Source organism: Somniosus microcephalus, chromosome 30 (genome assembly GCF_052327205.1).
Source record: "Somniosus microcephalus isolate GS21.2 chromosome 30, FLI_Smic_1.0, whole genome shotgun sequence".
NCBI classification, from domain to species: domain Eukaryota; kingdom Metazoa; phylum Chordata; class Chondrichthyes; order Squaliformes; family Somniosidae; genus Somniosus; species Somniosus microcephalus.
The window spans coordinates 19,022,901-19,046,611 of NC_141016.1; the positions used below are offsets into that span (position 1 = coordinate 19,022,901).

The 23,711-nt window shown below is 47.7% G+C and overlaps 1 protein-coding gene across 1 annotated transcript in view; it reads left to right on the forward strand.

Annotated features, from left to right (window-relative positions):
• Positions 1-22,851, forward strand: part of LOC147097982 (serine protease HTRA1-like) — a 37,526-nt gene extending 14,675 nt beyond the window's left edge. The window contains exons 3-9 of the mRNA XM_085971175.1: positions 141-345; positions 1,345-1,539; positions 5,126-5,158; positions 15,555-15,669; positions 18,070-18,127; positions 18,535-18,630; positions 22,501-22,851. Coding sequence (XP_085827301.1) covers positions 141-345; positions 1,345-1,539; positions 5,126-5,158; positions 15,555-15,669; positions 18,070-18,127; positions 18,535-18,630; positions 22,501-22,666 — 868 coding nt within the window. The 3' untranslated portion in view covers positions 22,667-22,851. The remainder of the gene's footprint in view (positions 1-140; positions 346-1,344; positions 1,540-5,125; positions 5,159-15,554; positions 15,670-18,069; positions 18,128-18,534; positions 18,631-22,500) is intronic.
• Positions 22,852-23,711: the final 860 nt, after the last annotated feature.

Genomic DNA, 23,711 nt, shown 5'->3' on the forward strand with positions numbered 1-23,711 from the left:
GTAAGTTTTGATGATTTAAAAAAAAGAGTATGTAACTAAGAACAATTAACTGTATGATAGCTTAGAGTACAGCAACATGCGGGAGAAGTGCACTGCACGTTGCTGACTGTGTGCTGTTAACATTGCTTGTTGCTTTGCAGGATGCCCTTCACTAACCGGGAGATCTCGGTGGCGAGTGGCTCGGGGTTCATTGTATCAGAAGATGGGCTCATTGTCACCAACGCACACGTACTCAGCAACAAACAGAAAATAAAAGTGGAGCTGAAGAATGGAGAAGAGTACGAAGCGAAGGTCAAAGATGTTGACCAAAAGTCAGACATAGCGTTAATTAAAATAAACCCAAAAGTAAGTTTGCTGGGGTTGAAACCTTTTCCCCCCCTTATGCTGGGCCAATATTTACTTTTAATAACCCATTCATTTTCTTTCTCAGATGTACTTTGTTCTACAAATCCCCTTTTAGCTCCAAAGACAAGGACTTTGGCCAATTTGGATGTGTATAGCTCTTTCTTTGCGAATGTGAAATAAGTCTGAGCCAATTGGGAGCTGGTTGACGTGAAGAGTTGGAACGCTGCCTTTTCACGAATGAGACTTTGGATCCAAACCCAGACTAAACTGTAGAGATGATGGTTTCCAGTTGTCCCTACTTCCTTAATTCAATTTCTTTTCTTTCTCCACTTTCGGTTCGCAAGTGAACATTCCAACAAATTAAGACAATTAACGGGAACACTCGGAGGGGTTTTGATAGAGTAGAGAGGGAGAAACTGTTTCCACTGGCAGGAGGGTCGGTAACCAGAGGACACTGATTTAAAATAATCGGCAAAAGAACCAGAGGGGAAATGAGGACAATTTTATTTTTTAAACAGCGAGTTGTTGCGATCTGGAATGCGCTGCCTGAAAGGGCAGTGGAAGCAGATTCAATAGTAAGGTTCAAAAGGGTTTTGAAAAAGGGTTTTGACCCGAAACGCCGACTCTATTTTCTCTCCACGGATGTTGCCTGGCCTGCTGAGTTTTTCCAGCATTTTCTGTTGTTATTTAGGTTCAATGGGGAATTGGATAAATGCTTGAAAAGGAGAAATTTGCAGGGCTGTGGGGAAAGAGCAGGTGGAGTGGGATTAATTGGAGAGTTCTTTCCAAGAGCCGGCACTGGCACGATGGGCCGAATGGCCTCCTTCTGTGCTGTGTTATCCCATCAACGTTAATTGCTGTTAATTTGATTATTATCGGCTCTCTTTTATGTGAAACTGTGCATTGCTTTAACAAGCTATTTCATACTCTACCTTTTTAAAAAGCTTAAACAAATGAGCGTCAATCCGATTTTTTTTTTTTCCCCCTCTCTGTGACCAGGACCCTCTACCTGTGCTTTTGCTAGCACGATCTTCGGACCTCCGACCCGGAGAGTTTGTGGTGGCCATCGGCAGTCCATTTTCGCTGCAGAACACAGTGACGACAGGGATTGTCAGCACCACCGAGAGAGGAGGCAAGGAACTGGGCCTGAAAGATTCTGACATGGACTACATTCAGACAGACGCCATAATCAACGTAAGGCCAAGGAATGGAAGACGCGCAAAAGAAATGAAAATATAAAAATCTATATAAGCAGCGAATAATAAATTGCTCTAGCATTTTGACGCGAAATGCTAAACTATTTTCTAAAGCAAGTTTCTCTGAATGCATTTGGAGTTTTGCCCCATAAACTTTTGCCTGTGAAATGACAGTCAGTGCAGTGAATGATCACATTTAAAAAATAAAAAAAAATATCGGGCTAGATTTTGCCAATGGAGGGCTTTTGGAGGCGGGACTCCCACTTGTCGGGTTTTAGTCCCGCCTCCATCGCCATCTGGCCAACCCACGCTATTTTCCCCTGATTGACCTTGTTAAGCCCGTCCAGCGGGCTCGGCTTAGGCCAATTAAGGGGAAGCCGGTTACAGAGAACGTCAGCGTGTGACGTTTCATCTGTCAGATTCTGCCACTTTCCCGGCAGACCCGCCTCCCCAGGGCTGGCAAGGTCGCGCCCATCATTCCTGTTGTTTGGTGTCGGAAAAATCAAAGAACTTTGAGTAGCAGGGGATCAAACAGTTGTTAAGCCAAGGCAGAGAGCATTGCCGTTCAGAGAGTGCGATTTTGGAAGAGGCAGTGATCTGTACAGTTTAAGCATGAGAAGAACGTGTATCAGTGCACGGTGTAGAACCTTGCTTGTAACTGTAATCCCAATTTTTGAACTGATAAGTTATCACCCAGTTACTTTTATCACACACAAAACAGTCTACTCCTGTTAATTTGAACCTTTTTGCTCAACGAAAGCTCCAACAACACTCAAGAAGCTCGACACCATCCAAGACAAAGCAGCCCGCTTGATTGGTGCCCCATCCACCACCTTAAACATTCACTCCCTCCACCACCGGCGTACCGTGGCTGCAGTGTGGACCATCTACAAGATGCACTGCAGCAACTCGCCAAGGCTTCTTCGGCAGCACCTCCCAAACCCGCGACCTCTACCACCTAGAAGGACAAGGGCAGCAGGCGCATGGGAACCCTGCCAAGTTCCCCCCCAAGTTACACACCATCCTGACTTGGAAGTATATCGCCGTTCCTTCATCGTCGCTGGGTCAAAATCCTGGAACTACCTCCCTAACCGCACTGTGGGAGTACCCTCACCACATGGACTACAGCGGTTCAAGAAGGCGGCTCACCACCACCTTCTCAAGGGGCAATTAGGGATGGGCAACAAATGCTGGCCTTGCCAGCGACGCCCACATCCCACGAATGAATAAAACAAAAACTGAATTATCACGTTAGGGTTGATCTCATTGAAGTAATCAAGGGGCACAGAGAAAATATATGTAAAATATGTTTACCATTGCCAACGATTCTACAACAAGTGGGCATCGCCTTAAACTTAGAAAAGGGAAGGTATAAAAGATGGTTTCGGTTTAGACTATGCAGAGGGTGGTGAATGTGTGGAATGGATTGCCAAAGAAGGCAGTGGGGGCTGATTATATCAACAACTACTTTCTTCTTCAAGAAAGAGTTGGAGAAGTGCTGGATTGAAGAATTTTAGCTATGAGGAAAGATTGGATCGGCTGGAGTTGTTTTCTTTGGAACAGAGGAGGCTGAGGGGAGACTTAATTGAGGTGTATAAAATTATGAGGGGCCTATGTTTCTATTAAAGGGATCAAGGGATATGGGGAGAAGGCAGGGACAGGGTACTGAATTTGGATGATCAGCCATGATCTCATTGAATGGCGGAGCAGGCTCGAGGGGCCGAATGACCTACTCCTGCTCCTATCTTCTATGTTTCTATGCCTAGAGTGGAAGGGAAGGACCTACTTCCTTTAGCAGAGAGGTCAATAACCAGGGGTCATATATTTAAAGTAATTGGTAGAAGGATTAGAGGGGAGTTGAGGAGAATTTTTTTTACCCAGAGGGTGGTGGGGATTCTGGAACTCACTGCCTGAAAGGGTGGTCGAGGTAGAAACCCTCATCACATTTAGAAAGTACTCGGATATGCACTTGAAGTGCCGAAACCTACAGGGCTACGGACCAAGAGCTGGAAAGCGGGAGTAGGCCGGATTGCTCTTTTTCAGCCGGCACAGACACGATGGGCCAAATGGCCTCCTTCTGTGCCGTAAAATTCTATGATTCTAATTATCTGGCGAGATGACTTTGATGGCAGTGCGGTGAGGTATGATGTTTCTCAAACTCTAGCCAGATGGGCCTCGATGGCCTTTTCTGGCCCTGTACGTTCATATATTTCTAATCATTCAAATTAAGCGATTTTACTAGAACCGCACAAGAGGCATCTTTTGCACAACTTCAATTTGAATGAAAAGATAATTTAAATTTAAGCAACTTCCAATTAAGAGGAGTAGATTGACTGGTCTAGTCTTACCAACATCTAGCTGGATCTGGACAGAGGTCAGGAATTAAATTCAGATTATACAGAAGGAAAAAACTTGATATTTTCACAACATCAACTTCGTCTTTAAATGTCATAGTTTGAGGACATGGAATGCATCTACCCATTCCTCTTGAGGTTTCTGGAGATGAGTTAAGCATGTAATCCCGGGCGTTCATCAGCGGGCGGCTCGGAGGGATAAGCCCAAGAATGGTCGACCAACCAGACCTTCCTCTCTCCCCTGGAGTGAGCTCCGTCCTCTGCTCGGTGACCTTTCACACGCTGCATGGTCAAGAATGGGAACTCGCTGACATTCAGCCTATCCCTGTGCTCTCTGGTGGTCTATCGTGCCAACCCAAATCAATAAAAAACATATATATACATATATATCTAAAAATACAGAATGTCTTCAAACGTGGCCTCTTCTACATGACAACAGAGCCAAAATACAGGAAACTTTGAGCCACCGGCAAAAATCAGGAGCCGTTTCGTTAGGTTTTTTTTCACCAGTCAGGCTCTGCAAGGTCTCGCTGAAGCTGTTGCTAAGCTACAGAGACGCTTGCAAGGTACGGCCGACTGTTTAGAAGCTGTTGCTAAGCAACAGGGTTTGTTGCCAGATACGGAGCTCAAAATCTCCGTATGTTTCAACATTAGCGCTGGTTTGTCCGGCAGTTTTGATGGGACGGCAACAGCTCGGTCCCGTCGGTGCCGGATAGCACAAAGTTTCCTGTAATCGAAATAATCCAGGGCGGGGAGATTGTGAAAGCATCCCGATCGGCTCGGACGCTTTGCTCGGGTTGCTTAGCTTGTCTTGAACTGAAAGGGGAAATGAAGCATCTCATTGGGAAGCCCATCAAAGTGTTCAGAAAATTGAAAATTGTCTGACTAAGTTGCTCAACAAAAATGGCTAATTATAACATGGTGGCCGGCGCCGACATCAGAATAGTTCTTTCAGCCGGCCATGTCTAGGATTTAATTCATTCAATGTGTCTTATTAGTTGTCTGATTAAGGGAACTTGTCGCAATTATTACAGGCTTTGGGAAAACCATCCAACGTACAGGCAGACAGGAAGGCTTTTTCAGTGTTCTACATTGCGGTTTTCAAATCGGCGAATAAAGTTTTGAATTTTAAAAATATTCTGAGTTAAAGAGGTCTTGTGAGTTAATTTAGGATTCAAAAATATATATATTAAAATCATGCCCTCTGAACATGTTCCATTTTCATTACAGTATGGAAACTCAGGAGGACCGCTTGTCAATCTGGTGAGCTGCAGCTTAACATATACTTTTAAATGAATAATGTTTGTAGAAGATAACTTTTTTCATATTTAAGTTTTGAACTCTCGAGGAGCTCAAGTTATACTGGTGATTGCCGTCTTTTAGATTAATATTTGCTACTTAAGAATATAAGGACGGTGAAAATGAAGGTCAGCATGAGTTGGGTAAATCATATGAAATGTACATGGTTAGAACATAACATAAGAACATAAGATATAGGAGCAGGAGTTGGCCATTCGGCCTTTCGAGGCTGCTCTGCCATTCAATAAGATCATGGCCGATCTTCTACCTCAACCCCACCTTCCCGCGCTATCCCCATATCCCTTTGATTCCCATAGTATCCAAAAATCTATCGAATTCTCTCCTGAATATACTCAGTGACTGAGCTCTCTGGGGTAGAGAATTGAAAAAGATTCACAACCCTTTGAGTGAAGAAATTCCTCCTCATCTCAGTCCTCAATGGGTAACCCCTTATCCTGAGACTGTGTCCCCTGGTTCTAGACTCCCCAGCCAAGGGGAAACATCCTCTCAGCATCTACCCTGTCAAGCCCTGTAAGAATTTTGTATGTTTCAATGCGGTCACCTCTCATTCTTCTAAACTCTACGGAATATAGGCCTAGTCTACTCAATCTATCCTCGTAGGACAACCCCCTCATCCTAGGAACCAGTCCAGTGAATCTTCGTTGCACTCCTAAGGCAAGTGTATCCTTCCTTAGGTAAGGGGACCAGAACTGTACATTTAGATATTTAGACAAAGTATCCCACAGGATCTCATAGCCATTGTAACTTAACATGCTCACACTAATATTGCTAACATTAGGACAGTAATACTTCTTATGACATGATGGGCCTTCAATAACCACAAAACTAGAAGTTATAGACTTAAACAAGTTGGCTTTTAATCACTAAGATCAGAGCTAACATCTCAACACGCCGACTGGTTCACAGGAATGAGTCATACAGATCCTGGGATCTTTATGTAAGAGAAGTCAGGGGCGGAGCCAAGAGCCAAGACCTGGAACCTTCCAGGTTAGTCGGGAAAGAGGAAGTGAAACTATACACCGTGGGGGAGGGTAATATACATGAGTGCAAAACGAATACAGAATCAAGACAAACAGATTTCATTACATTCACCCCTTCTATAGATTTAGTCTATCGGGGTGATGTTTCTTAAAAGTTGGTATAAGTGAGTCTGTCAGGAGGTTTTGCAGTTCTCGGGGATCGGCGCAAAGCCGGTTGGGGTGCCTCTAGGGGAGTGGATTCTGGTTCCTCCGCTGTCCGGGCCTCCGCAGTGTCTTCCAGGTTATCTGCAGTGTCCTCCAGGTTAAAGTTGGGTATTGATACCTCTGGGCGTCCTGTCTCTTTGTAGTGTAGGTCTTCATCGGGTAGTCTCCCATCGTTCTCTCCGCTCCCCGAGGGAGCGAGGTCTTTTATGGAAACAGTGTCCTCTCGCCCGTCAGAGTATTCGATATAGGCGTACTGAGGGTTTGCATGGAGGAGCTGTACCTTTTCCACAAGGGGGTCCGTTTTATGGCCTCTCACGTGCTTCCGCAATAGTACTGTCCCCGGAGACGTCAGCCACGCGGGTAGAGATATGCCTGAGGTGGATTTCCGGGGGAAAACGAACATCTTTTCGTGAGGGGTAGCGTTAGTGGCAGTACATAACAGAGACCTTATGGAGTGGAGCACGTCTGGGAGGACTTCCTGCCAGCGGGAGGTTGGAAGGCCTTTTGACTTTAAGGCTAACGTGACAGCCTTCCAAACAGTAGCATTCTCCCTTTCCACTTGCCCATTACCCCGGGGGTTGTAGCTAGTGGTTCTGCTAGTGGCTATCCCCTTCAAGAGCAAGAACTGGCGCAGCTCGTCACTCATGAATGACGTCCCCCTATCGCTGTGTATGTAGTTCGGCATGCCAAACATGCAGAATAGATTACAGAGACACTTGATGACCGTGGCACTGGTCATGTCTGGGCAGGGAATGGCGAAGGGGAAGCGGGAATATTCATCCATGATATTGAGGAAGTATACGTTACGGTCGGCAGAGGGAAGGGGTCCCTTGAAGTCCAGACTTAGGCGCTCGAATGGCCGTGTGGCTTTGATAAGGTGTGCACGGTCAGGCCTGTAGAAACGAGGCTTGCATTCCGCACAGATGCGGCAGGCTCTGGTCATTGCCCTGACCTCCTCGATGGAGTGGGGCAGATTGCGGGACTTTATAAAATGGTATAGTCGGGTGACCCCTGGGTGACAGAGGTCGTTGTGGAGACCCTGTAATTTGTCCGTATGAATGCTGGCACACATTCCCCGCGATAGGGCGTCTGGGGGTTCATTAAGGGCTCCCGGCCTGTACATAATATCATAGTCGAACGTGGATAGTTCGATCCTCCACCTGAGTATTTTGTCATTCTTGATTTTCCCCCTTTGTTTGTTATTAAACATGAAAGCCACCAACCGCTGGTCGGTGAGCAGGGTGAAACGTTTGCCGGCTAGGTAGTGTCTCCAGTGCCGCACTGCCTCCACTATAGCCTGTGCCTCCTTCTCGACAGAAGAGTGCCTGATTTCAGGTCCCTGAAGGGTTCGGGAGAAGAAGGCCACAGGTCTCCCAGCCTGATTGAGGGTCGCAGCTAAGGCAAAGTCTGACGCATCGCTTTCGACTTGAAAGGGAATGCATTCGTCCACTGCACACACTGCAGCCCTTTCAATGTCCTGTTTAATACTGGTGAAAGCCTCCCGAGCTTCAGCTGATATTGGGAAGGACGTCGATTTAATGAGGGGTCGGGCCTTATCAGAGTAATTGGGCACCCATTGGGCATAATACGAAAAAAATCCCAGGCACCTTTTTAAAGCTTTGGGATTGTGTGGCAGGGGCAGTTCCTTTAGGGGGTGTAATCGGTCAGGGTCCGGTCCAATTACCCCATCTTCCACCACACAGCCGAGGATACAGAGACGGGTTGTGTTGAAGACACATTTGTCTTCGTTGTAGGTTAGATTCAGCTTTAGGGCAGTTTTTTAAAATCTCGCAAGATTTAGATCGTGGTCTTGCTGGTTGTGCCCGCAGATAGTGACATTGTCCAGATAGGGGTAGGTAGCTTGTAGTTTATTCTCGTCAACCATGCGGTCCATCTCACGTTGGAAGACCGAGACCCCATTTGTTACCCCGAAGGGCACTCTGAGAAAATGGTAGAGGCGCCCGTTCGCCTTGAAGGTGGTGTATGGGCGGTCCTCCATTCTAATGGGGAGCTGGTGATACGTGGATTTGAGGTCGATAGTCGAGAAGACTCGGTATTGCGCAATCTGGTTGACCATTTCTGATATGCGGGGTAAAGGGTAGGCGTCCAGCTGGGTATAAATATTAACAGTCTGGCTGTAGTCAATTACCATCCGTTTCTTTTCGCTATTTTTAACTATGACTACTTGGGCACGCCACGGGCTGGTACTGCATTCAATAATGCCTTCCCGCAGGAGTCTGTCCACTTCCACCTTGATAAAGTGTCTGTCTTCCAGACTGTACCGTCTACTTTTGGTCGCTATGGGCCTACAGTTCGGAGCGAGATTAGCGAATAAAGAGGGCGGGCTGATTTTTAAGGTTGATAGGCCACAGACTGTGAGTGGCGGCTGGGACCCGCCATATGCTAGCGTGACACTTTCGTGGTGGCACTGGAAGTCCAGGCCTAAGATTACATTAACACAGAGTTCTGGCATCACGAGGAGTTTAAAATCCTTGTAGTCCGTGCCTTTTACAGTCAGTGTTACCACACAGTAGCCCAAAATGTCCGAAGTGTGGGGCTTAGCAGCCATAGCAATTCTGCTCCGTGTAGGGGTTACCGTTAATGAGTGCCGCCGTACCAGGCTAGGGTGGATAAAACTCTCGGTACTCCCACAGTCAATTAAACATTTCGTTAAATTCCCGTTTACCTGTATGTCCATCATGGATTTTGTCAACGGGTGTGGCCTGGATTGATCCACCGTGGTCGAAGCCACTGTTGGGCCCTGGGTGGCCGTTGAGTCGGGAAAAGATGGCGGATCCCAAGATGGCGGCCCGCACGGCACGCACGAGGCGGTGACTGAGTTGGAAATCGGATTCCCCCTGCAGACTTTGCTAAAATGCCCCTTTTTCTTACATTTGAAGCATGTAGCGTCCTTCGCTGGGCATCGTTGTCTGGGGTGCTTGGCCTGGCCGCAGAAGTAGCATTTCGGGCCTCGAGACATTGCCGCTGTAGTAGGACTCCTGGGTGAACTTCTGTGTGGGGACTCCGGCGGCGTAGAGCTGGTCTGAGACCTGGATGGGGAAGATGGCTGATTCCAAGATGGCGGCCCCCTCGGCGCGCACGAGGCGGTGAGGGCCGCATGGCCGGAAGAATAAGAGTCAGAGTTTTTCTGGGCCACGTCCAGCGATCGCGCAGTGGCCACTGCCTTTTTTAAGTCCAGGACCTCCTTCTCCAGCAGTCTCTACTGGATATAATTCGATTTGAGGCCCGTGATGAAGGAATCGCAGACCAATTCGTCAGAGTACGCGTTGGCCGTCACAGCCTTGCAGTTACAGTCCCGGACCAGGTCCTTTAGGCCCTGTAAGAAATCGTCCATTGATTCCTCTGGTCGCTGCCTGCGTGTAGCCAGCAGATGTCTGGCGTACACTTCGTTTACCGGCCTCTGGTATTGGGCCTTCAGGATAGTGGTGGCCTCCGTGTAAGAGGTGGCGTCCCGGATGAATGAATAAATCCGATGACTTACGCGAGTAGTCAGTAGACTCAGTTTATCTACCTCGCTAGCGGATGAGGCCCCCGCGAAGAGTTCGAAGCATTTGAGCCAGTGTCCAAATTGATTTGATGCTTCAGCAGAATGTGGATCCAAGTCTAGACGCTCTGGTTTTAGGAGTCGATCCATCCTAGTATTCTTTAGTGATTAAAATTGATGGGCCTTCAATAACCACAAAACTAGAAGTTATAGACTTAAACAAGTTGGCTTTTAATCACTAAGATCAGAGCTAACATCTCAACACGCCGACTGGTTCACAGGAATGAGTCATACAGATCCTGGGATCTTTATGTAAGAGAAGTCAGGGGCGGAGCCAAGAGCCAAGACCTGGAGCCTCCCAGGTTAGTCGGGAAAGAGGAAGTGAAACTATACACAGTGGGGGAGGGTAATATACATGAGTGCAAAACGAATACAGGACCAAGACAAACAGATTTCATTACATGACACTATGAAGATTTGAATTAATTTTCTCACTATAATGGGACTAAAGAAAGAAAGACTTGCATTTATATAGCTCCTTTCACGACCTCAGGACGTCCCAAAGCACTTTACAGCCAATGAAGTACTTTTTGAACTGTAGTCACTGTTGTAATGTAGGAAACACAGCAACCAATTTGCACACAGCAAGCTCCCATAAACAGCAATGTGACAATGACCAGGTAATCTGTTTTTAATATTGATTGAGGGATAAATATTGGCCAGGACACTGGGACCCCTGCTCTTCTTCGAAATAGTGCCATGGGATCTTTTACGTCCACCCGAGAGAGCAGACGGGGCCTCGGTTTAACGTCTCATCCAAAAGACGACACCTCCGACAGAGCAGCGCTCCCTCAGTACTGCACTGGGAGTGTCAGCCTAGCTTTATGTGCTCGAGTTCTCTGGAGCAGGATTTGAACCCACAACCTTCTGACTCAGAGAGCGAGAGTGCCGCCCACTGAGCCACGGCTGACACTGTTTACCACACGTGGAATAAAATGGAAAGTAGACATTGGAAGCTTTGTGTTCATCAGAACTTATTTATCCTGGAAATGAGTGGCAAGCTTAGCCTGGATTTTCTGCTTGAACCTGGTGTGTGTGGAATCAATTATCGACTATAATTCTCTCTGAGCCAGGCATGTTGAAATAGAGCAGCTGCTAGACTGCGGTGCGAAAGGACTTAGTTCAGGCAAAGGCAAGAGCTGATGAGAATAAATAGGTGAAAAGCCACATTCTGACAGAATGCATTCGGATTCACAGCTGCCTACAGTACTTGTACAATAAGTTTCTTATTAAGTGAGATTGCTGGATGAAAGGGTGGTTCATGTTTTCAAACTTAGCATGTTTGCAAAACGAATAGTGCAATGTGACATGTAATACAAGGGAACAGTAGCATAGTGGTTATGTTACTTGACTAGTAACCCAGAGGCCTGGACTCAAGAACTGGGAGACATAAGTTCAAATCCCACTAATTCAGTTAATAAATCTGGGGGGAAAAAAAAAACTAACTACGATCATAAAAACCCATCTGGTTTACAAATGCCCTTCTAGGGACGGAAATCTGCTGCCCTTACCCGGTCTGGCCTGTATGTGACTCCAGACCCAGAGCAATGTGGTTTGACTCTTAAAAGCCACTACAGTTAATTAGGGATGGGCAATAATTGTCAGCGACATCCAACGAACAATTTTTTAAAAAGCTCAACCATTATAACTGGCTCGTCAAATATTAATCAACTCTCTTTGTCGGCTCAGCGACTTAATTGGTGGAGTATTGAGCCGCACAGGCCAGGGAGGACCCGGGTGCAGTCTGTGTTCTCCATTGAGTTAGCCAAGCTGAGCTGGGGTCGCACAGAGGATGCCACATTTGGCCGAAGTTACCCCCCCCCAGGCTTGGGACTGTAACACATCATGTAAACCACAAGTATTAATTCAGCTGATGGGTTTTCCCCCAAGGTGTGTGAAACTTTCTTAAAAGGCGGCGCTTATTTTCTTTTCGAATTTGGGCCATATTTTTGTGGAAGTGAAAATAGATTGTGTGTGTTGTGTGTGTGTGTGTGTGTGTGTGTGTGTGTGTGTGGGGCAGGGGAGCTCTCAATACCAAAACTATTTGACCCTCCCAACCCGCTGTTGGGATTTTGGCAGTTGTGGCATTAAAGGTTAAACTCTGTTGAACTGACCATCGAGTGACCCTGTGCGGGCACACGGGTGTTGGGTGAGGGCAGGATTGGGTTTGGCTGCAATGGTCCCAGCAACTGGGTTGGCCCTCAGTCATTCTCGTGACAGTTTGATGAGGCCCCTGTGGAATTGTATCATGAGATGAATCGCCCCCCTTCAGAAGAGCAGGGCTAATGAGAGAAAGCAGTTCAGCGACGGTTTACTAGACTAATACCTGGAATGGGCGGGTTGCCTTATGAGGAAAGGTTGGACAGGCTAGGCTTGTATCCGCTGGAGTTTAAAAGAGGTGACTTGATTGAAACATATAAGATCCTGAGGGGTCTGGAGAGGGTGGATGTGGAGAGGATGTTTCCTCTTGTGGGAGAATCTAGAACTAGGGGTCACTGATTAAAAATAAGAGGTCGCCCATTTAAGACAGAGATGAGGAGAAATTTTTTCTCAGAGGGTCGTGAGTCTTTGGAACTCTCTTCCTCAGAGGGCGGTGGAAGCAGAGTCTTTGAATATTTTTAAGGCAGAGGTAGATAGATTCTTGATCAGCAAGGGGGTGAAAGGTTATCGGGGGTAGGCGGGAATGTGGAGCAATCAGATCAGCCACGATCTTATTGAATGGCGGAGCAGGCTCGAGGGGCCGAGTGGCCGACTCCTGCTCCTAATTCGGATGTAACTGCAGCTTAAAACAGGAGGGGGGAAAAAGCAGCAGTCTTGTGCTTTGCAGAAGTTTCCCAGGGGAAGGCAGAGGAAAAACTACTAGGTGAGTCAACCAGGCTGCTTTTCCTCACTTCCCACTCTCCCAGTTAAAGGGATCACTTTCGGAACTTCAGTTAGGGAATGGTGCATGGCGCAAACGTCCTCTAAACCGATCAAGTGTCACGTCAATGGTTAGACTCCAACCAGACCAACTATCGATATTAGGTTACTTGTTGGAAGCACAGTGAATATCCCCCCCAAAAAAATGTTGAGAAATACCACATCGTTTAAGTGATGGAAACCACGGTTGTCCACTTGCACGTTGATAGTGGAAGCAGATGCTTAGTGAATGATGAAATTATTCCAGCACTTGCCAACAAGTCTAGGTACCAACAGCAACGTTATATGAGGGTTGTAGAGCCACGAGTCAGATATTTTTGTTACTCAGCCCTTCCCGCTGGCTCAGCCTCACTCCCATAGTTTACAGTCCATCCCTCCCCTAATTCAAGAAAATAAATCCTTTTTTTTTTAAAACAACTTTCACGCGCAACGGAGAATTCTTTTCTTACCTGAGGCAATCTACAGGTTATGTCACACTCCATGGACAATTCAACAAAAAGAAAGACTTGCATTTCTATAGCGCCTTTCACAACCTCTGGACGTCCCAAAGCGCTTCACAGCCAATGAAGTACTTTTGGAGTGTAGTCACTGTTGTAATGTGGGAAACGCGACAATTTGTGCACAGCAAGCTCCCACAAACAGCAATGTGTTAATGACCAGATCATCTGTTTTTAGTGATGTTGATTGAGGGATAAATATTGGCCAGGACACTGGGGAGAACTCCCCTGCTCTTCTTCGAAATAGTGCCATGGGATCTTTTACATCCACCTGAGAGTAGACGGGGCCTCAGTTTAACTTCTCATCCGAAAGACGGCTCCTCCAACAGTGCAGTGCTCCCTCAGCACTGCACTGGGAGTGTCAGCCTAGCTTTATGTGCTCAAGCCCCTGGAGTGGGACTTGAACCCACGACCTTCTGACTCAGAGGCGAGTGTGCTGCCCACTGAGCCACGGCTGACAATAAGTGACACTTCTGTGGCACTCTGTACATGTGGAAAGACACCTCTGGGTGCCTTACAGCGCAGTGGGCGGGGAGTAGACTCTGCCCGGTTGAAGAAAAGGCTTTTGACGTCAGTGAGGGAAATGACAGGGCCGAGAGCAGAGGCATAGTGGTGGAAGCAGCAGCCACGTGTGGTGTAGTGTGGGGAAGGGGGGTAGACCAGTGTCAGAGGCTGTATGCAGGGATGTATAACTGGCAAAGTCGCTGGGTGGGAACACATACTTAAATAAACAATTCGTGCTTTCAAGGCAATCATTTGGGGTAGTTTGACCTCATAGAAGTGTATAAAATTCTGACAGGTCTAGACAGACTGGATGCAGAAGGAATGTTTCCCTTGGCGGGTGAGAACAGAACTAGAGGACATAATTTAAGGATAAGGGCTAAACCATTTAGGACAGAGATGAGGGGGAATTTCTTCACTCAGAGAGTGGTGAACCTGTGGAACTCATTGCCACAGAGGGCAGTGTACGCCAGCTCATTAAATATATTTAAGAGGGAATTAGATATATTTCTACGGGCAAAAGGGGTTAAGGGTTACGGAGAGAAGGCGGGGACGGGATACTGAATTAAAGGATCAGCCATGATCTCATCGAATGGCGGAGCAGGCACGAAGGGCCGAATGGCCTACTCCTGCTCCTATCTTCTATGTATCTATGTATCTATGACCTCTTGGTTGTTCTAATTTATCTTGGAACAACTTTTAAATCTTAGTATTTTTTACCAAACGATATTCTGCAAGATTTCGTGACACTGCGGCCCCGATATTTACAGGGAGGTGGGGAGGGGCAGTTTTGCAGTTGGGAAACCTAGAAAAATGGGCTTCCCTCAGGTCCTGCCGAATTTAACGGCAGGATCTGATTACCATTTTTGAAATCTGTTTCCCGGCCACTGCCAGCCAGGTTGAGAGGCAGGCTGGCTGGCTGTCGGGCGGGTAGGCCTGTGGCGCCAGGCCGCAGCCAGGGACCGGAGAGGAGGGAGGGTGAGTTCGGAGGGTCAATGGGGGGGTCACAGAGAGATCGGGGGAGGAGGGGAGAAGATCGTGGAGGGCATCGAATCGCGGGGGGGGCGGGGGTCGATCGCTGGGGAGCTTAACAGGTTTGCTGGGGGGCTGGGGAAAAACACACCTGCTCCTCCTGGCCCACAAGCAGTGCTGGAAAAATCACTTGCCTCTCTCCTGCAGCAGTCCTCGCCTCGCTTTAGCTGCCATGTTTCCCGAGGCCCGGGAAACCCGGCCGGCCAGCGTTAAAGCTGGAACATAAGAACATAAGAAATAGGAGCAGGAATAGGCCACTTGGCCCCTCGAGCCTGCTCTGCCATTCAATTAGTTCATGGCTGATCTTGGGCTCAAAGCCAGAGCAAACATCTGAGGCACGCAGCCTCATTAGAATATTTTAATGAGCGACCCGCCTCCTGGGAGTGGGTTGGTTGCCCGCCCCCTCCGTCCCACTGCGTTAAAACCAGAAATGGGCGGGTTCGAGGCGGATTGGGTTCGGGCTTGAAGTACCTTTACATCCCACCCGACCCAAACCCACCCGCTTTGGGGGGGTTAAAATCTCCCCCCCACTCCCACCCCCACTCCCGCTGAATGTCCGAAGTTGAACACATGAAGTTTTTTCTTTAGCCAGGCAATTTGACTAAACCGTGTTTTGTTGTGAACTGTTTTACACATGGCAGGATGGTGAAGTCATCGGCATTAACACACTGAAAGTGACGGCTGGAATATCGTTCGCCATCCCTGCAAACAGAATTCAGCAGTTCCTCGCAGAATCTCATGACCGCCAGCTAAAAGGTAGGAGTCACCTAAATTAATGGCACGTCACTGATTAAAAACAGGCTGTTGGACGGCTTTTACATTGGCAACACCATCGGTCGCTCCTATTGGTGCATTTTCAAAGGGACCGGCTGTGAGGCAGAGAACAGTCGACTGGTTTTGATTATGAAAACTGTGAAATAAGAAGAAAGGAAAGAGCATGGCATTGCATTCTTGTGGTGTTCTGCTGAGGTTTTAAAAATGCAAAAATTGCACCACGCAGAGCAGAGCTTTTTTTAAAAATTCTTCTCATTGCGCACACACACACACATCCTCCTCTCCTCCCCGAATTGGAATCAGAGAATGGTTACGGCACAGAAGATGGCCATTCGGCCCGTGCCGGCTCTCTGCAAGAGCACTTCAGCTCGTCCAACTCCCGCGCCCTTTCCCCGTGGCCTCTGCAATTTTTTTCCTTCAGGTACTTATCCAACTCCCTTTTGAAAGCCACGATTGAGTCTGCCTCCACCACCCTGTCAGGCAGTGCATTCCAGAAATAACAACAGAAAATGCTGGAAAAACTCAGCAGGCCAGGCAACATCCGTGGAGAGTCAACGTTTCAAGTCGAAACCCTTTTCGTCAGGTTTCCAGATCTTAACCACTCGCTGCGTAAAAAAGTTTCTTCCTCCTTGTCACCTTTGGTTCTTCTGCCAATCACCTTAAATCTGTGTTCTCTGGATCTCGACCCTTCTGCCAATGGGAACAGTTTCACTCTGTCCACTCTGTCCAGACCCCTCATGATTTTGAACACCTCCTATCGAATCTCCTCTCGACCTTCTCTGCTCCGAGCAGAACAACCCCAGCTTCTCCAGTCTATCCACGTAACTGAAGTCCCTCATCCCTGGAACCATTCTTGTCAATCTTTTCTGCACCCTCTCTAAGGCCTTCACATCCTTCCATTGACGCTGAGCCATGCAGAACAGAAAGGTCCTAAATTTTACCCCTCGGCTGTGCTGGGTCAACTGATCCCAGCCATGGTAGCACTGGGCGGGGGGCGCTCCAGTGTTCGGCTGGAGAGGAGGGGGAAACTCAGCCAGGGACACATCCCCTTACCTGCACTCAGCGGCTCCAGGTGAAAATTGTGTTTGTGTAGACGTCGGGTGTGGACAATAACAACTTCTATATTTATACAGCGCCTTTAACGTAAGCATGAAGGTAAGCATGCAGGTGCAGCAGGCGGTTAAGAAGGCAAATGGTATGTTGGCCTTCGTAGCGAGAGGGTTTGAGTACAGGAACAAGGATGTCTTGCTACAGTTGTACAGGGCCTTGGTGAGACCACATCTGGAGTATTGTGTGCAGTTTTGGTCGCCTTATCGGAGGAAGGATGTTCTTGCCATGGAAGGAGTTCAGCGAAGATTCAACAGGCTGATACCTGGGATGGCAGGAATGACGTATGAGGAGAGGTTGGGTCGATTGGGCTTATACTCACTGGAGTTTAGAAGAATGAGAGGGGATCGCATTGAAACTTATAAAATTCTGACAGGACTGGACAGACTAGATGCAGGAAGGATGTTCCCGATGGCCGGGGAGTCCAGAACCAGGGGTCACAGTCTAAGGATAAGGGGTAAGCCATTTAGGACAGAGATGAGGAGGAATTTCTTCACCCAGAGAGTGGTGAACCTGTGGAATTCTCTACCACAGAAGGCAGTGGAGGTCAATACATTAAATATATTTAAGGAGTTGGATATATTTCTTAAGGCTAAAGGGATCAAGGGATATGGGGAGAAAGCAGGGACAGGGTACTGAATTTGGATGATCAGCCATGATCTCATTGAATGGCGGAGCAGGCTCGAGGGGCCGAATGGCCTACTCCTGCTCCTATCGTCTATGTTTCTATGTAATAAAACGTCCCAAGGCGCTTCACAGGAGCGTTATCCAAAAAAACCAAAAATGTGAAACCGATCCACATAAGGTGTTGGGACAGGTGACCAAAAGCTTGGCCGAAGAGGTGGGTTTTAAGGAGCGTCTTAAAGGAGGAAAGGGAAGTGGAGAGGCGGAGAGATTAAGGGAGGGAATTCCAGAGCTTAGGGCCCAGGCAGCTGAAGGCACAGCGGCCAATGGTGGAGCGGTTAAATTCGGGGATGCTAAAAAGGCCAGAATAGGTGGAGCGCAGAGGGCCGGGGGGGGAATTATAGGACAAGGTCAAGCGTGGCCGTGATACCCCCCTGCCCGCCAGAAACCAACACTTCCCCATGCCTAGAGTCTGGACGTTCGAGAAAAGTATCATTGTTGGTGGCTGTGGAACTGAATCCAAGCATGAATCAGTGCCGTCAAAAGGGAAAGGGGGAGGGATATTTCCTGCGTTGTGCATCACCGTAAGTCGGCACCATCCTCCATTTCGAACGTGCAAAGAGTTAACCCATTGTGGTTTTATACCAACAGGGAACTCTTCACCCAGGAAGAGGTACATGGGAATAAGAATGGTGGCACTCACATCACGGTAAGTGCCCAGTGTCTGCACTCAAGCAGTCGTTAAGCTTTTTGTAGGACATTAGTCTTGTGAGTAAGCAGCATTTTATCTCGGTTTCCAAGTACTTCTGATTTGTATTAAAGCTTCTGTTTGATCAGGGGTGCTAATGATGTCTTTAGGGGGACTAACTTGGAGTAGTCACTAAGACAAATGGTGAGGGAAGTGAATTACCACATCACCATTGACAATCATTTAGCGCTGGCGCATTTGCAGCCATGGTATGTTGCCTTTTATCCTGCACATTGCAAAGCTGAGGACTATGAACTCGTCCTGAAGCTGCTGGAGTTGGCTTGTCACACAATACTGCAAGATTTCAATGCATGGGGTTTACTGCTACAATAATCAAGGAGGACTAATACTTTTCCATTCCATTGTAGGCTCTTGCGCGATCTGAAAATGCGGGACAAAGATTTTCCTGATATTTCTGCTGGGGTTTACGTATTTGAAGTCATTCCAGCAACACCTGCAGCAAGGTAGGAGATACAAGAAAAGCCAAGCGACAAAATGCAGCGGGACCTGCAGTGTGAGGGATAGCTCTTGAAATTCCCAGATATTGAGAACCCATTTACTGGTTATAATCAGTGGCACGGCCACTGATGAAATGCTGCTCAGGACACTAGATGCTGGTTGTCCGTGTCAACATAGCAAGTCCTCCTGTTGTACAAGCAGTTAACTCATTTTTGCAACAATCAGCACAGGATTTGAATGGCCTGAGAGCCCCAGGTGGGCAGAGGAAACGCTTCAAGGACACCCTCAAGGCCTCCTTGAAAAAGTGCATCCCCACTGACACCTGGGAATCCCTGGCCCAAGACTGTACAAAGTGGAGGAGAAGCATCGGGGAACCCTCAAGGCCTCCTTGAAAAAGTGCATCCCCACTGACACCTGGGAATCCCTGGCCCAAGACTGTACAAAGTGGAGGAGAAGCATCGGGGAAGGCGCTGAACACCTCGAGTCTCTTCCCCGGGAGCAAGCGGAAGCCAAGCGCAAACAGCAGAAGGAGCGCACGTCAACCCAAGCACCCCACCCGCCCCTTCAACCGCCGTCTGCCCCACCTGTGACAGAGACTGTAGGTCCCGCATTGGACACATCAGTCACCTGAGAACTCATTTTTAGTGTGGAAGCAAGTCATCCTCGGTTCCGAGGGACTGCCTAAGAAGAAGGATTTGAATGGGACTTGGTTCCAGTACAACAGTGGCAAGAGTTTCTGATCTCTCCGCCTGTGATGTTCAGCTATCTTGTGTACTTATCTGCAAAATGGAGCAGGATGAGTAGTAGGCCGGGCTGTAGGTCTTTGCGTTGTAAGTCAATCCTGTTTGTGGTGTATGGGCAGAGGGAATTGAGTTTGTAATTCGGTGCGTACAATTACAAAAGCTTTGTGCGCTCAATGGTATAAAATGAAATTCCATCGCAGTTGAGATAGCTTTCCGGCTGTCTAAGCAATGGGCATCTGCTTGTACCACTTCACGCTCAACCAAGATAGTCCTACTGTGCAGAACAAGTCTTGCTGCTTCACTCTATCGTGTTCCAGCTGGTAGTTAGGTGGAATTAAGTCAAAACTCGAGCATTGAACACTGGTGAGTTTGGCTGTCAGTCGAGGCATTCAAACTCTCTAGGGGGCGATGTTGCCAGCCCTGGGGAGGCGGGTATGGAGGCAGGACTGCCGGAAAAATGGCAGAATCTGGGGGCGGGTACCCAACCCGCCTCCGTGCCATCTTCCCAGGAGGCGGGTACCCGACCCGCGCCGGGTCCCATCTCCTTGAGGCGGGAAGGGGATTAGTGCCCGTTAACTGCCTGTTAACAGGTAGCTAACAGGCAGTTTTTTGGCTAATCCCTATTTTGAGCCCTGAAGTGTGGGTTTCCCGACGGCTCCGAACCTCACCAGGGTCAGTGAGGTGAGCCGTGAGTCTGCGGGGATCGTAGGGGCCGAGATGTCCGGTGCGCAGGTGAGTGCAAGTGTGCAGAGGTAAGTGTGTGAGGTGTGTGTAAAGCGTTTTAATAAGTTTTACTTACCTTTACTTTCTCCTGCAGGCTTCCTCCCTTCAGGTCTCGGGAGTCCCTCAGCTCACCGGCACAGAAAGCAGAATGGCCGCTGAACTGTCAAAAGCTGCAGCCTCTGCTTTCTGGTCTGGAGAGATCTCTAACTGAGCCTGAGTAGAAGGACTCAACTTAGAGGACAGATTGTCAGTGTTTGACAGCTTCACAGAGCCGTCAAACGCTGACATTTCAGCTGTCAAAATCTCTTGACAGATGAAACTTCACTCGCTGACGTCACCAGTAACCGGCTTTCCCTTGATTGGCCTGCTAAATCTGCTGGGCGGGCTTAACAAGGTCAATTGAGGGAAAATAGCGTGGGTTGGCCAGAAGTTGATGGAGGCGGGACTAAAACCCGACAAGTGGGAGTCCCGCCTCCACAAGCTCCCCATTGACAAAATCCAGCCCACATTCTTTCCGTTACAGCCAGAATCTGCTTGGGAACTCTCAAAAATGATTTGATAGCATCAGGTAAGATTGGGAAAATGTACAGAAGATGTGCAAGATTTCCAACTTCCGATCCTTAAAGCATTGGCTACATGGCCACTGGGGTAAGAGCAAAGGAAAGGAACAGCCTGTGTGGGGAACAGGAACTTTAGCACTAGTTACAATTCACCACCTAATTTTCACCATCATTTACCACTTCTGCTGTCAGCTGGACACTGGTTTTGCCTCCACCAGTTTCATGCATTGCTCTCTGAAAAGGGATCTCCATGGTCAACGGAGATGGTTCCATCCAAGCACTCTTGCTTCTGAAGGTGCAAGCTAGAGAATCTGGCAGGTGCGGGGGGAATGGGGAGGGGGGTAGAATCTGGCCTTTCTTGTCTCCAGACCTGGGTTCAAATTCAGCACCAGGCTGATTCAAATGTCTACTGTATGCTGCCTGTAAAGGGTCCTCTTTCTCAGTCCAGTTCCTGTCAGGCAATTCTACTTTTGAGAACAGTAAGGGGTGTGCTCGTGAGGTATGGACTGAGGCGTGTTGTTGGGATCGAGCAGAGGGAGCTTTACTTTGCAACGGGGCTTGCAGTACCTGACCTGGGAGCGCTAAATGATGACACTGGGTACTGAGTTGTATACCCCGCACAAACTAACTCGACGAGCACAATTCTTTTCTGAAAAAGCAAACCTAGCAGTTGCAGCGCTGGCTTACAAATACTTAATTTGTAGGAAATTCCGTTGTGTCCTCGATTTCAGTAGAGGTGTTAACTCAGTTAAGGAGTAAATGAATACTTCCAACAGTAATTTCTATATAAGCTTATTCTTTTAAATGGCCTATTTATCCCTCACCACTGCACTATAGTGCTGCCCAAAAAAGGGACAGTAGACATTTATATGGTGAAATATTGGCCGGTATTTTCCGATGCCTACGGGTGGGTACGGGCTGTGTCCCATCGGGGCCTCGCAAGTGCCGGTTTCAGGCATGCCAAGCGCATGCGCTGAAAACCGGCACTTCCGATCTGTCAAGAATGCTCTTGACAGGTCGGACACCTGCCCTGGAGAAGGGCCTCTGTGGGGGGGAGAGTTTTGCTTTTCTGCAGAACCTCCGCCCGCAGAAAACCCTTAGAAATGTTACGCCTGGAAAAAGCAAATGTAAGGCCTGCTTTTACCAGCATAAGAGTTTAAAAAAGTAAAAAGACATTTTTTTCCCCCACTCATTTATAATTTAAAAATACTTTTAAAAAAGGTAAGTTTATTTTTAGCCCCGTAAAAAACATTAATTTTTTTCCAAAAATTAAATTTTTGTTTAAAATATTTAATTTAATGTAATTTTAACTCATATTTTAAAAATGTGATTTAAAAAAAATTATTTAATGTTTTGATGTTTTTTCAGTGATCTCCATTCATATTTTTTGACAGGTCTAAGCTGTCAAAAGTATGAAGGGAGATTCCCTTCTTTCATTGGTTCCCCATGGCTCACGTGATCCCAGGGACGCTTGTGAACCGCCTGCGCCCCTGGGAGACGTGGGCCTCTGCGCATTTCGTAGTGGAGAGGCCCAGGAGCAGAAACGGCCGGACCTCCGGCGCCCTCGGGTAAGGGCGTAGATTTTTTTCCAGATGGGAGGCCTCCGCACGCAGGAAGCCTCCGATCGGAAAATACGGGCCAATGTCTTCCAAGGCAAAGGTAACTGGTGCGACAGCGGGTTATTTATGCCCGCTAGCTGTAGGGTTCCTGTAGCCCATGATGTTGTCAGCAATGCATTGAGGGTTCCTTCAGTACAAATTGCTGTCGCGGCCCTCATTGGTGACTTCTGCAACTTGCCGAACCTGATAACGACTGCGCTTCCCTAATTCTCCAAAATTTTTCATTTCAGCGCCGGCTTAAAAGACCGTGATATCATTATCAGCATCAATGGGAATACAATCACTTCTTCAGAACAAGTCAGCGAAGCGATTAAGAACAACGACACTCTGTCCCTTGTGGTACGCCGTGGAAATGAAGACTTGATGATCACTGTAGTACCCGACATCATTGAGTAGAAAAAGATAGAATTTTTTTTTAAACCAGTTTATTGCAGATCATCGTAATCAGATCTAAATGCTTTTACTTGAATATTTTGTTCACCAGAGACTATAGAGTAGTCTCTATAAAAAAAAAGTTAAATGTCGAGTGTCACAGTTAAGGGCTTTGTAGTTATAAATAAAAAACATGAGTTATATTGTCACATCTTTGCTGTAGTTATTCATTTACCATCCCCGAATCCCCCACCATCAACATCCTGGGGGTCACCATTGACCAGAAACTTAACTGGACCAGCCACATAAATACTGTGGCAACAAGAGCAGGTCAGAGGCTGGGTATTCTGCGGCAAGTGTCTCATCTCCTGACTCCCCAAAGCCTTTCCACCATCTACAAGGCACAGGTCAGGAGTGTGATGGAATACTCTCCACTTGCCTGGATGAGTGCAGCTCCAACAACACTCAAGAAGCTCGACACCATCCAGGACAAAGCAGCCCGCTTGATTGGCACCCCCTCCACCACCTTAAACATTCACTCCCTCCACCACCGGCGTACCGCGGCTGCAGTGTGTACCATCTACAAGATGCACTGCAGCAACTCGCCAAGGCTTCTTCGGCAGCACCTCCCAAACCCGCGACCTCTTCCACCTAGAAGGACAAGGGCAGCAGGCGCATGGGAACACCACCACCTCCAAGTTCCCTTCCAAGTCACACATTATCAAGTATATCACCAATCCTTCATCGTCGCTGGTCAAAATCCTGGAACTCCCTCCCTAACAGCACTGTGAGAGTACCTTCCCCACACGGACTGCAGCGGTTCAAGAAGGCGGCTCACCACCACTTTCTCGAGGGCAATTAGGGATGGGCAATAAATGCTGGCCTAAAAAAAAGATAAAAAGTAAATAAATGCTGGCCTTGCCAGCGACGCCCACATCCCATAAACGAGTAAAAAAAGTCTTTGGAACTCAGGGCAATCCAACCCTGAAGGTGTATTCTGTTGTATATCTCAAAGAACGTTCCTCCATTTTGAATAATATCTATTTGCTTTCAAGGACTAAAGTCCAGG